This window comes from Erythrolamprus reginae, chromosome 2, assembly GCF_031021105.1.
Source record: "Erythrolamprus reginae isolate rEryReg1 chromosome 2, rEryReg1.hap1, whole genome shotgun sequence".
NCBI classification, from domain to species: Eukaryota; Metazoa; Chordata; class Lepidosauria; order Squamata; family Dipsadidae; genus Erythrolamprus; species Erythrolamprus reginae.
Window position 1 is genome coordinate 190,253,586 of NC_091951.1, and position 20,114 is coordinate 190,273,699.

Consider the following 20,114-nt stretch of genomic DNA (forward strand, 5'->3'; position numbering starts at 1 on the left):
TGATGTCACTTACCCATGGCATTATGATATCTCTAGCCATTCTATTCATCTTAAAAACAATTGATAGTGTATATTAAGACACCTGCATTATGAAGGACACGGATTCCCAGGACATGAGGATTCCCAGGACACTTAGGTCCTACTTTATACTGTGATCAACAGACAATCAATCAATCAATCAATCAATCAATCAATCAATCAATCAGAATAGAGCTGGAAGGGACCTTGAAGGTCTTCCAGTCCAACCCCTGCTCAAACAGGAGACCTACCATTCCAGACAAGTGATTTGTCAGTCTCTTCTTAAACACCTCCAGTGATGCAGCACCCACAACTTCTGAAGGCAATTTGTTCCACGGATTAATATTTTTAATAGATGATATTTTTAAACAGTCGACAGTTGATGCGCATTTCATTGCTTATGAAAAATAACTGTCAGGCTCCAAAAACCAAGAAAAATATGCTGAGTTTCTTCTAAGCAGTTTCCTTTATAGTTCCTCACCTACAGAAATCTCATCAAACTGAAGGAAACTATTTGCATCATGAAAAAATATATTCTGAGAACGTCGAGGGAGGAGGAACTGTCCTGACCACTACCTCCCAATCCCACTACCTAATTTTGCTGTCTAAATTTTGCTCCCCTGGAATATAGAATCTTCCTCCAGGGAATCCAGAGTACATTCCACCTCAATAACTTCCAGTTCAAGAAAACTTCAAGAAAGTCCTTTTGCAGCACAGAGAATTCACCCCAGATAGCCTTTGTTTAGCAACTGCCTGGTTTAACTACCATTCACAGTTCTGACTGTGATGAAAAAGTAACTTTGAAACCAGGGTTCACATTTACAATCTTTGCAAGTCTGTAAGGCAAAGGAAAGCTAAAGTAAAATAAAAACCATGTTGGTTTCCCTTAGCAACTGTTTTGTTTAATGATTGAGTTGCAGAACCCAATTATGATCACTAAAGAGAACCACCTGTACTCTCTGAAGAGAGATTAAGGGTTATAAAAACATGACTAGCTTGGTACCAAAAGCTTGGTACCAAGTTGGAACTGATTCACCTCTTTCAGAATCTAGTAGCTATAGGGCATCCTCTAAAGATGTGTTGAAATACCCAGCCTTCAGTTAGGTATTGGTGTGTTTTCCATGCTTGTGAATTGCCCTCTAGTGTTTTCTTGATATGAAAGGTAGTAATGATTTTGCAGCTGAGGCAAACCACGATGCCCCAATCTGTTTTATATTTTCTTGGACTGTTTGATGACACAGATGTCTAGTTTACCATTGTTTCTCTTCTCTCTAGGGTGAAGCTGGATCTTCTGGGGAGAATGGTTCTCCTGGTCCTATGGTGAGGATTTATTGCTTAGTTATTTTTAATTGTTATCACAACACCAACGTTGTAGGTTGGCCATTGTCAATATCTGATTATCATAGAAACATAGAAGACTGACGGCAGAAAAAGACCTCATGATCCATCTAGTCTGCCCTTATACTATTTTCTGTATTTTATCTTAGGATGGATATATGTTTATCCCAGGCATGTTTAAATTCAGTTACTGTGGATTTATCTACCACGTCTGCTGGACGTTTTTTCCAAGGATCTACTACTCTTTCAGTAAAATAATATTTTCTCATGTTGCTTTTGATCTTTCCCCCAACTAACTTCAGATTGTGTCCCCTTGTTCTTGTGTTCACTTTTCTATTAAAAACACTTCCCTCCTGGACCTTATTTAACCCTTTAATATATTTAAATGTTTTGATCATGTCCCACCTTTTCTCCTGTCCTCCAGACTATACAGATTGAGTTCATTAAGTCTTTCCATGTCAAACTCACAGCCTGCAGGCTGGATACATCATATGCTGGCCCCATCCCTGCCCAATTTAGGGAAGAGGGGGGAAGTCCCAATACATCACATGGCGACCCCTGATATAGAGCATACATATCCCTTCTTTGCATCCCCATAGGTTAATGTAAACAAACTACATTTATATTTTGAGTTCCATGGAATCTAAATGGCACAGGTAGAATTCTCATGTAAAGTAGTTTAATACCCTTGCTTCCTTAGTCACAGCACGTGTGTACTCATGCACAGTATCAATCATGGGAAATGTATTCGGTCCCCTCTCACTGCAGCTCTTGCTTGAATATCCTAGCAGGCATTTTATTGGTGAATTGTTGTTGTTGTTGTTGTTGTTATTATTATTATTATTATTATTATTATTATTATTATTGCATGGTATATTTTGATAAAAACAAATGTGATAAAAATACCAAATATGAAATATAAAATCTAAAACATTTCTCGATTACATTTTTTTTCTTCATTTGTCACAGCCAGGAAATCAGCAAAGTCTCGATTATAGACACTTTTTTTGGTGCTCTGTCACTATATATTGACTAGTTTGTCTATTGACCTCACAGTTGCAATTCAGCAGTGGTATAGAGAGCTTCTGCAAATCTTCCATGGCCAGTGCGAATTTGGTTGATGAATTAGAAGATAAAACACACAGTTTAGTTTTCAGAAGAGGAAAATTCCCCTTGAAGGACAGTAGGGTGCTAATACCTTTTAAACTTTTGCTTCTGCTATTCTTTAGGGTCCCCGTGGCCTTTCAGGTGAAAGAGGACGTCCTGGCCCATCCGGTGCCGCTGTAAGTATCAGCATAGTTTGAATGTTGCAAATCTTGCTCCCTGGGTATGTGTACTTTGAGTGCTTTTTACAGCCACAGAATGCATAAATGCAGAATGCAGAAAATATTTGCCCTCTTTGCAATCTCCCATCTAATTCACCGTGGTCAATTCAATCTCCCAGAGTAACGGTATATCCTTCTAATATAAAGGATGAAGGAAAATTAATGCAGTACTATGATGGCTGTGCATGCAAAGCACACATACTTTTAATATATCCTTAGGATAAGGATGGTAGTATTTACTGTGCCATGAATAGTGAAGTTGTATAACAGCAGTGTTAATTAAAGGGAAGCATTTGTGTAGAAAACAGTTTTAATTATCTTGTGGTCTGGACCGCAAGTATAGGATTAAATTTTGTGCTAAACCTGCCTTGGGCACCTTCTAGTTGCATGGACCTAAATTCTCAGAAATGACTGGGCTGTTTAGAAAAGACATCGGAAGTTGCCCAGACCAAGGAAGGCTGCAATAAAAGAAAAGCTAATGCAAAGAGGTTTTCCTTCCTCTATCTTCCCTTTTTCCCTACCCGCCTTTCCTTAAGTATAACATAGCACAAGATTATAGCGAGGGTTGCCTTTTGAAATAAAGCTTCTAGATTAATGGTTCCAGAAGCAACTTTTGGAAGGCCAAAGAATAAAATAGCATCTTAATGTAGCTGTAAATTTGTCCGTACCTGCAATGCTTAATCTCAGATTTTATAGGATTAGTAGAGAGCCTTTTTGTGTGGTGGTTACGTCTTTATGTTAGAAACTAGGAGACCATGATTTCTAGTTCCAACTTAGGCACAAAAACTAGCTGAGTGACCTTGAGCTAGCCACTTTCTTTCAGCCCTAGAAGGAAACTAGGGCAAACAAGCTTCCCAAAAACCTTACCAAGAAAACTGCAGGGACCTGTCCATGCAGTCAGCAAAAAATCAACACTGACTCAAAGGAACAAAAAAGAAAGAAAGAAAGAAAGAAAGAAAGAAAGAAAGAAAGAAAGAAAGAAAGAGTCATAAGATTAACACATTGATTGTACAGATAGGAAGGATTTCTATGTAAAAAGCTATTGGAACTGACCCATTCCACATATTTGTTTATTTTGTTCTTGCCCTGTCCTTTCTCCAAGGAGCATAAGATGACATACATGGTCCATTCCGTTTGCATTTCCATTTTTTGCAAAGCCAATTAGTCCAAGAAATGTTGATTTGTCTAACATTAGTGGGTAAATCCTGCAATGTACTGTAAGTACAATGCAAAACAAAGCTGAGTTTCAGGTGCAGATATTTTTTACAGAGCTGTAAGTCAAATAAACTCTCCCCTTGGTCCATTTCACACCTCATCTTTTACTACATGGTAACATTTTTCTAATGGTCATTATAAAACTCAGCAGGACTGTTTTTGGCCCAAGTTCCAGACTGTTTATTTGCACAGATTTGAAATGTTGAAGAAATTAAGGAGCTGAAGTAATCAAGTTACTCAATAGTAAGTCCAGATTTCCAGTAGTAAAAAACAGTAGGATTTACTGTTTCTTATGACTAAATTTAAATCCATCGTATTGAAGAGATGTAAGAGATTGAGTGACAAGAAACTTGGTTCATCTCAGAATAGGTGCAATACATTTAAGGGTGGGAAGTGATTCTTGAAAGCCTCCCCTGTTTTACCCCAATATAGCATTAAATATAGTTTCCTAAAATCTATGTCATTCTTGTTTCTGCCATGAGTCTTGGCAATAGGAAGGTAATTTAACAGATAAACAGAGTTGGAAGGAACCTCGCAGGTCATCTAGTCCAACCCCAGGCCCCCAAGCAGGAGACCCTAGTCTGCCTCTACCTAGGATCAAACTCATAACCTCCTAATTGTGAGGCAAGAGCTCCACCTCTAGGCCACAGCAGCTTCTTGGTGACTATTTTGTCATCAGTGTAGTTTTTATAAGTTTCTTACCGCTCACCAAATATAAAGACAGTTTACACTTGTGGTGGAAGAGGAAAAAAAGATTTTAACGGTAATTGTTAAAGCAACAACAAACATTTTTTAAATAATTCCACTTCAAAATAGGGGAATATAAACTTTTGAAGGCGAAAGCAAATAATTTTATTCAAAGTGTGGGATGTTTAAAAGGGGATTTAACCAGGCCTAAGCAAATAATTCAATAAGATGTTTTGTTTGCAATTGTGCAATCCTCTAGATTTGCTCTTTGAAACCACAGAACAGTCATATCAAAAAGCTCTTCTGAGTTATCTGAGTGGTTTATCCTTTAAGGCAGTGTTTCCCAACCTTGGCAGCTTGAAGATATTTGGACTTCAACTCCCAGAATTCCCCAGCCAGCGAATGCTGGCTGGGGAATTCTGGGAGTTGAAGTCCAGATATCTTCAAGTTGCTAAGGTTGGGAAACACTGCTTTAAGGGGTTATGTTTGCACAAACTTAGTTTTTTTACTGTCCTTGAAGGGAGGCATGTGAGGGAGGCATGCTTTTTGTTTTGCTTTAAGTCCTTTGATGACATCCCCTGGGCTTTGGATTGTGCTGATGAGAGTCACATGATCCTTTTGGCCTCACCTTTCCTGGCCCATTGCCTGAGACAGAAGCAACTAGGCCAAGCAATTAGTCTTGAGTTACAGGAGGGCAGGAATGTCAACCCATTAGCTGCTGAGAAGGACCCCTCACAAGAGGCCTTGCTCAAGCTTGGGGATTGTGTGAGATTAGAACTACGATCCTGTAGAAAAGTACAATCTTTTCTACAACCCGTTGATGTAAGAATAGCCATAGATATGACTCAGACGTCCTAAAATTGAAGGACGTTGTTGTTGTTTGCCATGATTTTTTTTCAAGGCTAGTATCATCTTCCATTTTCTCTTGCTAACCAAAAAACCCAAAAAATTTCCAGAAGAATTACATAGAACGTGAAATTCTATATCTAACTTGAAATTTAAAGAAGCTTATTTAGATTCTTTTATTCCAGCTGTTGCATGCCTCCAAAACTGGAAAGTTGTAGGACCGAGCCTCAAATATATTTTCATTGCTTGTATTCTCACAAGCAATGTGGAGTACTTTCCCACATACAGCGTTCCCTCAATTTTCATGGCTCTGAACTTCACGAATAGCTTATACCACGGTTTTTCAAAAAATATTAATTAAAAAATACTTCACGGGTTTTTTTTTTCTATATCACGGTTTTTCCCGCCTGATGACTTCATATGTCATCGCCAAACTAATAATTTTTGCAAATAAATAACAAAAAAATTAATTATTGTTAATAAATAATTATGTGTATAAATATCAGGATCAGTAAGTATCTTATTTAATGGTGAGTACCAGTAATAATGGTGAGTAAATGGTTGTTAAGGGAATGGGAAATGGTAATTTAGGGGTTTAAAGTGTTAAGGGAAGGCTTGTGATACTGTCCATAGCCAAAAATGGTGTATTTACTTCCGCATCTCTACTTCGCGGAAATTCAACTTTCGCGGGCGGTCTTGGAACACATCTCCTGTGAAAATCGAGGGAACACGGTACTCCGTTTTGTCTCCTGAGTTAGAGCAAGATTTCTACTCATGTAATATATGCCTCCAACTGTCCATATAAGATGTTAGTGAACTGATGGAGAACAAGGGAGTAGAGCAGCTGTTAGATAGCTAAAGATTTGCTCGGAATTCTAAATCCATTTGGATACAGAACTCCAAATATAATAATACTGTTGTCTGACAAAATATATTTTTCTGAGTCAGTATTCTGTTCACACAGGGTGCTCGTGGTAATGATGGTCTCCCTGGTCCAGCTGGTCCACCGGTAAGTAATTAAGTATTTTATTTTTTTCCCTTCTGGAAAATGATCATGCTATTTACATTTATTGTTACTATAATTATATTATCTAACTTTTTTTTATTAAAAAAAATCCCTTTCCTCTGTTATACTAGTGATGTCATGAAAGACAGCAATATTATATTGTAAAACCTATCTTCCATACCAAAGACTACAATTTAATAACAATTACTCATGCTTTGTTTCAGCCCGTCAGGCATGGGGGAACTGAAACATCTCCCCCTGGGCACGTTTAATTTATGCATGGTATGTCTGTGTGTGTGATTGTTAGCATATGGGTTTTTTAAAAATATTTAAATATTTTAAATTTGTCTGATTGCTTATGATTTGTTTTTACATGTTGTGAGCCGCCCCGAGTCTTCGGAGAGGGGCGGCATACACATCTAAGTAATAAATAAATAAATAAATAAATTAAGATGAAAGCTTTAGCAAAAGGGGAAAAAATAAGGCGGTATTTAAAAGATAAACAAAAATATATGTGTTTATAATAACAGCAATAATGATAGTAATAGGTGTCTTGAGTACAATGAAGCGGCACTTGAACCCCATCAAAATTACAAAATTACCATCAGTCAATTGCAAAAGGTAGCTTTAGCCAGAACAGCTGATATCCTGCAAAAATATATTTAATGCCATCAAATATCAAAATCTACCTATCCCAGGTCCCGATAATGGGATAAAAATGCCAAATCCAGTCTGAACATCTGGCTGACTGTGTGACAAACTATAATGATTAGCAGGGAGCAGGGAGACTGAGACATATATCTTTCATAGCTGGAAAACATAGGAGCTGCTTTCCTAGGTACAAAAAAATTATGAGAAGTCCTGTTTTCATAAGAATATTTTTATGTAACCCAAGAGAACTGATTGATGATATAGTTAGAGAAGCAGAAGGGCCTGTAAAAATGGGAAACAGTGTAGGAAGACAAAGTAAGGTAAAGTTAAGGAACAAGTATAGGCATCCACAAGGATATAAAAAAACTGTAAAATGGCAGGTCTGGCTTTACAATTCAAGACCTGCCCCTTTTATATATGCATGATGCAATACTGTGCCTATTATTGTGTCACACACTTACATATATGTGCACCAGTGGTCATTGCAGCTGAGAAAAATCAGAATTGGGATGTGAGGAGATGTAAAACTATTGTATATAATCTGAGGAAGCAGCAACAACAATTTGGGCATTTTCCTTTTGAACAGATGCAACAGGACTGAGGAATGTTAAGGAATATTAAGGCAAACTGCAAAGAACAAGATTGTTCTAGCAAAGATTAAGGATACCTAAAAAGATACCACTTCAGAGTGGTAAACGGAGGGGGGGGGGAACAGAGGTAGAGGGTTTTCTGCTTGTTGTACAATGAGGAGCAGCTTGACTTAATAGTAGAAGGGGCATAGGGAAGAAATGGTGAATAATGACTTTTTTTTCATTGTACTCGCATCTTCAGAATCAGGGATGGAGCTGATTTTTTGAGCTAATTGATTAATTAATACTATTTAATATTTTTAGCATTTAAATGGATTTATGTTCTTTACTCTAGCTAGACCTGTGTAACAGATGTTTCTTAACTTACAGTCATCTTTTATAAAGTAGTTATTTTACTGGGAAGAAGAAAGCATTATTACAAAATAAATAACAATTATGAAATGTTAATACAGCAGTAAATTAGTATTGAAGAAATATTATTTTATAATTACTTCGTGACCTCCTTGACTGTTCATGAGTCAGACAAATTTGGCAACAGTTATCCATGTCAATTTCATTCTTCCTTTCCCCCCCAAATAATTTTATTAAGAATTATAAATTAAAGAAATAAAAGCAAATACAAACACAAAAGTACAAAAAGAAAAAAAACCCCAAAAACCCCTTCATCCCAGCAAAAACAATTTTAACAGCTTGTCACCATATCTAAGTATAACATAATCTCTCTTTCCCCCACCTACTTAATTTCTTAATTAAAAAACAAAAATCCATAAGATTCGTCTGCCCTGTCAACAGGAAGTCGATATGACTTTTTTCCTCTTTTAGCCCTGATCAAATAAACCAACTTGAAAAATCTTCCCTGAATTTTTATTGAAATATCTAATAAATAAAGGAGAAGAAAAGAAGAAAGACTCTTTGAAGGTAGCTTTTTAAAAACAAGGAACAACAATAATCGTATACAAACTAGACTGGATCTGACACAGATTCCAAATTCAAATTCCAATAATATACAAGCCGTTTCAGTTGATTTTGATAACATCCACATTTTATTCTATTATATCCACATTTTCCTTATTTGAACCTTATTATAAGCACCTTTTGTTCCTGACCAAACTTCTAAATACAAATAATGATAATGATAATAATTTGGAATAGTGGAGAACTGGGACAGGGTGAGTGCCCTTTTTATTAAATCTAAGCGTAACTAAAAACATCAGCACTTTTATTTCTTGTCTCAGTTTGACCAAAGACTTGTTTTAGCCACTGATACATTGAGAAATTCAGTTCAGCTACAACTGTCTACCTCTACATTTAGATAATTCAGTTATTATACGTTAGGAGTGAAGTGCACAACTGTTTAAATGAGCATCAAAATTCTAAATGTTCTCCTCATTTTTGTCAAGCTCATTAAAGCCACTTGTTTTGTTTCCTTTTTTCAGGGACCTGTTGGCCCTTCTGGTGGACCAGGGTTTCCAGGAGCTCCAGGTGCAAAGGCAAGTCATGTTTCAAAGCCAAAGTAATGTTTCTGCAATTGTGTAGCATAAATTGCATCCATTTCCCAGCATTCTATATGCCACTATGCTAACTAGAACACTATGCATCTTTCATTCTTTTTATTAGTTTATCCATCTGAAGAAGTTTGTAAGTAGTTTTCCTTAAGAGAAAGAAAGATTTCTTTAAAAAAAAAATAGAGAAAAAAAGATTTCAACTCCCTGAATTTTTTTTTTAAAGGAAGAAAGTACAGGTAGTCTTTGACTTACCATGGTTCATTTTGTGACTGTTCAAAGTTACAACACTAAAAATATATGACTTTTGACCATTTTTCATGGTTACCACGTTTGCAGCATCCCCATGATCATGTGATCAAAATTCAGATGCTTGGCAATTGGTTCATATTTATATTCATGTGATTCAAAGTCATGTGATTCCCTTTTGCGACCTTCTGACAAACACAGTCAATGGGGAAGCTAGATTCACTAAATTATCAACTACGGTGATTGACTTAACAACTGTAGCAAGAAAGGTCATAAAGGGGAACTAAACTCACTTAACAAATGTCTCATTGAGCAACAGAAATGTTGGGCTCAATTGCGGTCGTAAGTCAAGGACTACTTGGATAGACTCTTTTTATAGTAATAAACATTTTTTGATTTTGAGGATTACTACTTTTGGGGGCAGACAGCCTGAGAATTTTAAGGAATATGGATTATACTGAAGAATTGTATGATTCCATCTTGTTCTAATTTATCTGTTTCTCTGGATATAATTTGCTGCAGTGAAATGGAAAAGCAATGAGTCTAGCTAAGAAAACAGTACAAGGAGAAAGCAGGTGTGGGAATTTTTCAAGACTTTTAGAAAATGTCTTGAAATAATGGCTTGTGAATATTCTATATAGGTTAATGTACTTGAGTTGGTGACAGATAAACCAATTTAGACTTCTTCTTTTTTTAGTAATGATGATTTGTTTGTAGGGGGAATATCCTGAACATAATTAAGGCCCATTATTGAATATGTTTAATAATGTGTTTTAAGATGGCAGGTCAAAATAATTTGTTTTAAATCAAGGGGAATTCTCCCATTCACTTCCTCATCTGGAAGGTTTATTGGAATATTTATATTGCAACAATTCTCAAATGGAATATGGCTGAGACTGAAAAATAAGCTGGTGGGGGGGAAATTTACATATCCATTTCCTGCTAAATTTGGTTCTTGCCCTAGGTCTTCCCACTCACACATGTATTCACCATCAGTTTGATAACAGAAACTTAGATATTTCTGTGTTCATTTATTTTTTATTTATTTTATTTGTTTGTTTGTTTTGTCCAACACACAATAATACACAATGAAGGTTAATATAGAGGATATATATGAGTACAATGTATCAAAGAGAATATAGAAGAGAAATATAGGAGTAAAATATAACTAGAGAGAATAGCAGAAAATATAAGAGATAAAAGAGATATAATAGATGATAGAAGAGGTAGAAGAGAAGATATAGGAGAGACTATAAGACAGGGGACAGTAGGCACTCTGGTGCACTTATATACGCCGCTAATTCCTTTAAGATCTTTAATTCCTTAAAGATGGAATGGACTCTTGTAAAAGAAGATTTTGTTTTCTGCGTACTATTGGCTCTGTTATGTGTACTGCAATTCTTTTTCTAAGGTATCTTCATTCCTCATGTTCCTTTCAAGTATTCCTGAGTATTTCGCCCATGACGCCTTTTGCTCCAGGCTTCAACAGAAATCTGAATTGTGCTAAAGGGGCAAGACAATCAGGCTCACCCCCCCCCTTCTCCCCACAGAGGCCTATCATAATGTTATGGACCTTGGCTCAGCTTCACAGATTTCCTTATTGTAAGGCTCATTAGGGCAAGGGAAAACACAGAGGCAGCCAGAGAGAATGGCCTTCCCTTGGGAATTCCCAAAACCATGTGGTTTCTGATTTTAGTGTGCTAATCTGCTAGTGGACTGGTTTCTAGGGTTACTAGACAGTGAAGGGGCCATGTGTAGACGTGTGAGGGGAGGTAGAGATGGTAGGAAATGAGGCCCCTTGTGCATTATCCCACAACCACTAACAATGGGTCTTCTTCATTAACAAAGTGCCCTTGTTACAAAAGATGAAGAATCCTTCTGAAGGGAATGTCACAGATAATAAGATGGGGCGAGGGGGGGGGAGAGGAATATTAGCAGTTTGCATTTTAGGAATGGTGCTTTCTTTGGGAGCTGGGGTGAGGGAGAAGAGCAAGAATGGAAAAGCCTAAAAGTTTGGTATGAAATAACCTAACAGTGTGCAAGTTTTCAGATTCTCCAGAGCGTTTTATTAATTTATTTAGTTCAATAAGAAGGGTGGGGAAGAAGTGGACAAACCCAAAAATCATACCCTGGCCAAGTGTTTGAATGTGAGGATTTGCAGTTCAAGGAGTAACATTTTAATTGTCCAATTTATTCACAAAAATATCCCCTCCTCAACCTGCCTGTCATTCGAGGCGTGTTTTAGAATTCCTTTCCTTGGTCAAAATATCAGAAATCCTTGTCCAGAATCCATGGTAGTCTCTTATGAGTGCTGGGTTTATTTTATTTTAAATAAAGAAATATTTCACATTGGCAGCATCGCAGCTTATTGATTTAGCATATGGCATGTTATACAGGGACGAGCAATATCTATTAACATTTCACTTAGGATTAGTAAAGCACAATAAAATATAAATGTCAAAAAGATCACAGATTTCTACAAGATCTACATTGAAATATTAATGTGTAAGGCTAGGCCATCTGGCCATTAAAGCGCATCATTGTTTATATTTAAAAAATCAGATAGTGGACCAGTATATGCCCTCAGTTTACAGCTGGTCACAATGTGATCTACAGTTTGACATGGGACTCCCCACAGTCACAATGAGGACAGGATACTATGCCTCATTTTATACAGAGAATCCCTATTAATAAATGAGGAAGGTCGGCTTACGCTGGTAGGAGTGAATTGTTCATAATTTTTCTTTATTCTCTTACTAGTGTGTCTTGTTTATGTAAAGCTGGCAATGCTATATGGCTAGAAGAGGAAGTGTCATCAAGTCTGATGTTTAACTTATTAGTGTGGCAGCTATTTAGAATAGAACTGAACAGAATAGAATAGAATTCTTTATTGGCCAAGTATGATTGGACACACAAGGAATTTGTCTTTGGTGCATATGCTCTCAGTGTACATAAAAGAAAATATACATTTGTCAAGAATCATAAGGTACAACACTTAATGATTGTCATAGGGTACAAAGAAGCAATCAGGAAACAATCCATAAACCACACAGGAGCACAGTGTTCTACGGAGTAGACCAACCCCTGTGTTGATGACTTGGCACCTGAAGCTCCCCATTTAGTTTCACATAACTTCTGGAGTGTATTGTTCTTGTATTGATTTTTGCCACCATATTCTCTAGACTGGAGAGAGTCTAGTCCATTGTTACTCCAAGGTATTTAGGATGTGGATTATTGTTGTTGTTTCAATAGATCTTCAGGGCTTCATATGCTAGTTTGTAGTTAAGGTGGAAGCACGTAGTAACCGCTTCGTTGGTGTTAGGACTGAGTCTCCAGTTAGTGAAGAATTTTCCCAAGGTTTTAAGACTTTTGGATAGTGACTGTCCCACCACTTCCATAAGTTTTTCTTGTACTGCTTTGGTTAGATCATCAGCGTATCCAAATTTGTGTCCTAGCCTTAGACCACTTTATTCATCACAGCTTTATACCACCTTACAGAAGAAATGTTAGATCTAAGGGTGGTCTCTTTTAAAAAAGAATGCAACCAATGTAGGACAATTGGTATATAAGTTCTGAAAATAGGGAAAAATAGAAAGCTATTGGCCCAAAGTTGCAATCACCAAGCTCCTCTTATAAGATACAGCCTGATTATTCTTACAGGTCACAAAGAATCTAGTAGGGTTTTTTTCCCCTGATGATATTTAAATACTTATTAATAGTATGATCCAGGAAAGCCTTTGATTGTCCAGCTGCAGGAAGTGTAGAATTTCCATCAGTTGGCCTATCAGTTCTATTGGACTATGCAAGCCACATGGAGGCTTATACTCTAACGGTGGGGGAGGCCATGACCCATAGGTCATTTTAGGAGCTTTAAGAAATGCCTCAAACATTTTGCAAAACTTAAGGCAGTTCCAAAAGTGTTTTCGAAAGGTAACTGGACTTCCTTGAAGACGTTTTTATTCTCATCTCTTCATCGTTTCTTGGATTGAGACAACCATGACGTGGATGACTGAGAATGTCCATAGACCCTTAAGGCAGTCATTCTGCCCCTTAACCTCTTCTCAACTACCCATTGAAAAGAACCTCAAATGTTTGCCTCTGCAACCACATTGAGAAGTTCTGAGTGGCAAAATAGGGATGGTCTTATGAATTCTGTGGTCTAACTTTTTTGCATCCTTCTGTTTATGGATATCTTTGTATGAAGGGTGGGGTTTTTTTAATAGTAATCCATGTTCCTTTCTTTATATCTATTCAGGGTGAAGCTGGTCCTACTGGTGCTCGTGGCCCTGAGGGTGCCCAAGGCTCTCGAGGTGAATCTGGATCCCCTGGTTCTCCAGGACCTGCAGGACCTCCAGTAAGTACTCTGGTTCTTAAAATATGTTCAAGATCCAGAATCTGACCTGAAGATGGTTTAATTCACACATAGGCAATCTACAACCAATGGATTGCATACAATCCTCGGCCATTTTCTATGTAAGCAGGGAGGAGACCAACAATGTACATTTTTTTCTTGCTTAATTCTTGATTTGCCAACAACTGATGATTGAGAATAACGGCTGTTCTTGCTGCTCTTAATATGTGAATGATCATGCATATAGACTCAAGACATAGTTTGGGGGAGAAATTAGCCTAGTTTGTAGTTGGCAAATGCTCCCACTTTTCATGGACCTTAGTTTAGTGGACTTTGGATGCAACATGAAAAAAATACCTGTCTATGCACTGCATAGCTTTAGATGTGTGTAAAGTCTCACCTGCTGTTTTAAATTTGTGAAAAATTTATAAAATGTGCAAAATACATATGCATAAAATCCTATTCCCATTTTATGTTTACATAAAATGTTTACAATGTACACATCAAAAATTTCTTTTGGATTTAGCAAACGTTCTCTTTTAACAGACCCTTCTTTTGCTTATTTTAGTCTGCTAAATCTCAGATTAACTGTATTTCTCTAGAAATTTACCCTACCATTTGGCTTAGGATTTTGAATTCTAAATTCATAAACCACCAGAAGTGTGCACAACATTTCAGTGCCGGAATAGTGCCTTGTTTTTTAAAAAAAATCTGGTCCATCAACGTCAAATGTTGTATGCAGAGACTGTGTGACATATTTTCATCCATTCTAGTTTCTACTGTGACCTACAAATGTTTATACAAAAACCAGGGTTATGTACACATTTGTACATTATCGTCTTCACTTGCCCATATTGATCTGATTATAAGAAAATAAAATATGCCTACAAATGAGAGGGAAGCTCCCATTTGTTTGTCTCTTAATGAGATACAAATCATACTGTTGGCAAGAATTTTGGAGAATTCAAGATATGAACTGACAAAACCACTGACAAAAAGACTCCTTGTAGGGACTGAGGTTTTAGGAACTTTGGAAGCAAATTTAATTTGTTTTATAAAACCATAACAGCAAATGGCAAAGTTTTTATTGCAAATTAAATAACTGTCCATTTGATATCCAAATTACTTTAACATATTTCAAGACCAGAACTTTTCTCTCCATTGCTGTTTTGGGTTTCTTCATCTTTACCAAAACTATTAATTATGGTGAGAAGGAAAAATCCTTATTTGATATAATGTCCTTCATTATATAACAACCTGGGAAGGAAAAAAAATATGGTTGTAACCAATTTTGTGGTTTAAGCCACTTGTTTATTGTTTGTTAGTGTAAGAGCCATTGCTCTCCTCCAATATTAATCAAACGTTCTAATCAAAAGAGGTAATTTTGTGGCTTTCAATTGAATTGCGTAATTAATGTGTTTAACACATTACTAAATTTTACATTTTATAATGTCCTTTTGTAACTTGGATTAAAGAGAAATAGTAGTTTACCAGTAACTTGCAATTCAGTAAATTTAAGTGAACTATTTTCTTAAAATCTCTGAAATGACAATGATTTTTCAAAAAGGTATTTTGCTCACAGATTTCTCCTTGCTTTTAGGGCAACCCTGGAAATGATGGGATCCCTGGTGCCAAAGGATCAGCAGTAAGTTGCACATTATTAGATGGATATAAAGGCGGAGCTAATTGGAGACTTTGGAAGACTTGAGGAACAATCACAGAATCTCTGGTCTAAGCTACCTATTGAAATTCTAAACATCAGCAGTGATTTCTCGGAATAGCTCGCTGTGTCTCAATCCACCTGCATTTCTAATGCCTAACTCTGGGTTTCTCTATTTGATTAACAGGGCGGTTCTGGCATTGCTGGTGCTCCTGGTTTTCCTGGCCCACGTGGACCACCTGGGCCACAAGGTGCAACAGGACCTTTGGGTCCCAAAGGTCAGGCGGTAAGATAGAGGGATACCGTGAAACTATGACGTGCCTGGTGCTCCAGATTGATTGTTCAAGATCCTGCCTCTTGCATCTGTTCTGGGGTGCCTTCTCTCTGGGTGATTCATATCATGGACACTTCATTCTGAACCTGTTTCTGTTTGGCTTCTTCTCATGCCAATCTTAATCGTGATTTGGCCATGGATTGTTCAAGAACAATGTCCACCTTTTCATCAACTTTGCCTGCCTACAGTAACTATTATAATGGTTGCCAATGGTCTATTATTTCCATAAAGTTCTACATGTGGACTTCAGGGAAACAGTTGCAATTTTTCCCTATTTGATTGCTTAAGAGGCATTTGAAAGTGGGGAGAAATATGTTTGAGTTTCTCCAAAACTGGCAAGGCATTATTATTGATTTTTTGTTTTATTTTTTTGCTATCCTTAGCAAAGGAGAGGAAGGGAGGGAGGAGAGAGAGAGAGAAAGAAAGATTTCCCTTAATTCTCTGGATCTCTGTAATTAATGGAGAATTTGAGGGAGCAGAGGGATATTTCACTCGGGCTGGGCATGTGGCCATCAGATAGAAAATAGAAGATCTTCTTTGGTGAGCTAGTATTGCAGTGCCAAAAATGTGTGACAATATGAAGTATTGCTAAACGAGCACAAAGAAATTGCAGAAAATGTAATTAATTCTCACTGTAGGTGATTTACACTTTGGGAAGAGGACAGCTGGAAAATTTAATCCTAAACAAACATACTAAAGAGGAAGTCTTTTTGACTTCAAAGACAACTTACTTCTGAGTTAACTTGCTTGGGATGGCATTGCTAGTCATTTAGAAGTGATAAGGAACACAGGTCTATGTTTTTATAAACTAATAAAAACTGATAAGCTTTGGGGACCTGAATGGAAACCCACATATTCCTGAAGAATTCTCCAATGTGAAATTATTGATCTTCTAGATGTGTACCTTATATCTAAAATGGTCTCTTTACTAAAGAATCATGAAGTTCATACAATATCCGGCATCATGATGGATTTAAGAAATTGTAAAAGACTGCAGGCATACCCTGGAAAATACATTAGAAGTACAGTATTATAAAAAAATAATTATTGGAGTATATTATATCCAAATAGGGAAATGAAGCCTTTTAAATAATGGGATAATTAACAGTTAGTTAGAGACTAAACTGAACAGGGGCTGTTACAAAACCATGGTTTGAAATTGATTCAAAAGACATGCAAGCACAGCAACCTTCTACTCTTCATCAAAGACTTTTCGGCCTTCCACATGAGCCTAAGAAAAAGTTGCTGCTGTTTTGACAAACAACATTAATGTGACTGTAAAGTAGCAGCATGCCTTTTTCCTATGCCTTTTGCATAGAAATCTGGAAGAAGCTGGGCTCCATTAAAACATTGCCAATGGATGCTACGTTCCCATTCATACAAGTTCTGAGGTGTTTTTTTAAAATACTCACAGCCCTATTTCAGACTGGTTCTCCACCATGAGCAAGACTTTCTGGGCACTTTAACCACATGAGTGTTGCCAGACTCTTTAGCCATTGCAATATTTTTATTTGAAAACTTCCCTATTTAAAAATGCTCATTTGTCTGTCCATTTTCTCTTTCTTTCTTTCTTTCTTTCTTTCTTTCTTTCTTGTTAAAGGGTCCCCCACATCTGATACTGCTTTAAATGATTTGCTGGTTTGATCAGTAGGTAGCCTAAAGTGATACAGATGTTGCTGTATTCTCTTAACATTTTTCTTTCCATCTCTGTAGGGAGAACCTGGAATTGCAGGCTTCAAAGGTGAACAAGGCCCCAAGGGTGAACCTGTAAGTAATTGATCACATGCTTGTCATTTTACGCTAAATTTGAATGCTCCTTTTTACACTCATTATTAAAGTTGTGTTTCTACAGGAGCCCTGTGATCTGGCTAGGGAATTTTGAGAATTATAATCCCAGTCCATTTGAAGGGCAACCCTGGGGGAGGGGGCGTGTTAATTTCATTATTTAACAGCTGAGGAGTTTTTTGTTTTGTTTTGGAAGGAGTGAGAAGATTTTGAGAGTTTTCTATTCATTTATTTGTATCTTTTAAACAATGCACTTCTTCCACAGTTTCACCTCCCAATACTCTGAGATTTTATTTAAAAACAAAGGAGATGCATTCTGACACATGCATAGAACAACCTGATGCCCTAGAGAAAAATGCTAGCAATTTTTTTTAATGTTTGCTAAGGGATGAAAGGGATGCTACTGATTAGGTGACACCTTAAAAGGCAGGATAAGATCTGAGGGTCAGTTGAAAAGATGGAAATAAATACATAGTGCCAGTCTTTCACTTCTCTTAGCTCGGATATTGGTCAAAAGATTCCTACTTTGCTGCTATTTGTGCGGGAACTCTAGACTTGCCAAGAGGTACCTGTGATTGGGCCTAAAGCATCTTAATTCTCAACATATTTCCAAATATCCAGACATCCTGGATCCATCCTGTGTTTAAACTATACCGGCAATCTTTGTTTACTGGCCACAATTGGGTCTGGCAACCTGGTCATTAAGTGAAGAGAGGAGTGAAACCTCAACTGTTTCTTAATCAGGTCACTATGTGGAAACTGGTAGACTAGGTGAACACAAACTCTCTTCTTCTGAGAGCACAGGTCTAATAGTTAAGGCAACAGGCTAGAAAACAGGAGACTGTGAGTTCGAGTTCTGTCTTAGTTATGAAAGCTGGCTGGGTGACTTTGGGCCAGTCATTCACTCTCAGGCTAATTCACCCCTCAGAGTTGTTGTTGCGAGGAAAATAGAAAATAGAAAGATGGAGTAGTATATATATTCGCCACCTTGAGTTGATCATAAAAATAATTAAAGGATACAGACAGACACACTTTGTGTATGTGTGTCTGCATTGTTAATGTATGAGCAGGGTAATCCTTGTTTACCAAGGTTGTGCACACACAGAAACGTTTAGATTGAGATTAGTTGTGAATAACTACTGAGCCACACACAGATATACTAACTTGAATTGAAGTTTACTTTGAGAAACAACATATCCATATAAACAGTCTAAAGTCATACACATAGTAAGTCAGAATAGCAATCCAAATATTACCAAGTACATAGTCTTTCTTACCAGTTTTCTTTGCATTAATCAATAAAGATATCAAGCCTATACCCATTTTAGCTATAATATATAATTACAATACAGAGAGATTGCAAAGCAAACCTAACAGTGAGTAGCCATTAACAGTGAGTAGCTAAGCAAAGAGAGTGATTCAGAGAAATAAGCTATGAACTCTAGCTCCCTCTTGTGGCAGTCTGCAACACCTCAGCTAAACAGACATAGCTCAGTTATAATACATATTGTTGGTTTATATGTTGCCAACCCGACTGTTTTGGACAGAGTCCTAACATGCATGTATGTCCTTGTGTGTATGTGTGTAAAGTAACATTTATTGCCTTGAGATACCATTTCTCCATCCCATGTCACTGGCATGGGAATATATCAAAATAGCTTGAATTATAACATCATGGAGTTCTATTAACGGGAGTGTACTGTGACCTGCAAGGTTTTTCCTTTCTTTTACCACTCTTTCCATCATTTTTTAAAGAAAGAAATAAAGCCTGGCCTTTTGTTGTTGTTGCAAAATCTCTTTTGGAGTACATGGGGGAAACCATGGTAATTTTATTGCATTGAACTCTGCTTTTTATTCTTGAGGCTGAAGATATACCATGGTAAACAATGATTCATTCACCAATTTATATACAGTGATCCCTCGTTTTTCACGGGTGTGTTTCAAGACCACCCATGAAAAACGAATTTCCGTGAAGTAGAGGAAAGATATTTTTTAATGTATTTAACGAGTATTTGGACTTTTAAAACCCACCCTTTGCATTAGTCATTCTCTAATGTTTCTCAGCTGGAACTACATGTGATGTCCTACCAGGTTTTTTTAATAGAGTACAGTAGTACTGTAGAATAATTTTATGAATTTTTAATGGATTTAAAATTTTCAATGGATATAATGGATTTAAGCCTCCTTTGAAAACCCGTGGAGTAGCGAATCCACAAAAGATGAACCAGTAGCGAGGGATTACTGTACTATTTTCCGATGGGTATATAAATGGCCCATAGCAGGGGTGGGCTTGCTCTGTGAAGTTCTTTAGTGCCATTTATATAAAATGTTTATTATGTAGCTCATCAGTCTTCATAGATAAAATGCAGGTTTGGTATTCCTGCGATTTAAGGGATTGTCTTGCTTTCCCAGATTATACTGAACCATATTTTTATGTCCTTCCTTAATTTTAGATAGCATTGCATTTGCACCTAGCAACATCCAAAGGATGGAACTTATTTTTTTTTCTATATTAAAAATGTACCTTCTAATTTAAAAGCATCAATGTTGACACTGT

The 20,114-nt window shown here is 36.9% G+C and overlaps 1 protein-coding gene across 1 annotated transcript in view; it reads left to right on the top strand.

The window, feature by feature from the left end:
• Nucleotides 1-20,114, top strand: part of COL2A1 (collagen type II alpha 1 chain) — a 100,123-nt gene that overhangs the window by 25,881 nt on the left and 54,128 nt on the right. The window contains exons 15-22 of the mRNA XM_070740898.1: nt 1,294-1,338; nt 2,586-2,639; nt 6,394-6,438; nt 9,113-9,166; nt 13,683-13,781; nt 15,379-15,423; nt 15,626-15,724; nt 17,486-17,539. Of these exons, the coding sequence (XP_070596999.1) occupies nt 1,294-1,338; nt 2,586-2,639; nt 6,394-6,438; nt 9,113-9,166; nt 13,683-13,781; nt 15,379-15,423; nt 15,626-15,724; nt 17,486-17,539 (495 nt within the window). The remainder of the gene's footprint in view (nt 1-1,293; nt 1,339-2,585; nt 2,640-6,393; nt 6,439-9,112; nt 9,167-13,682; nt 13,782-15,378; nt 15,424-15,625; nt 15,725-17,485; nt 17,540-20,114) is intronic.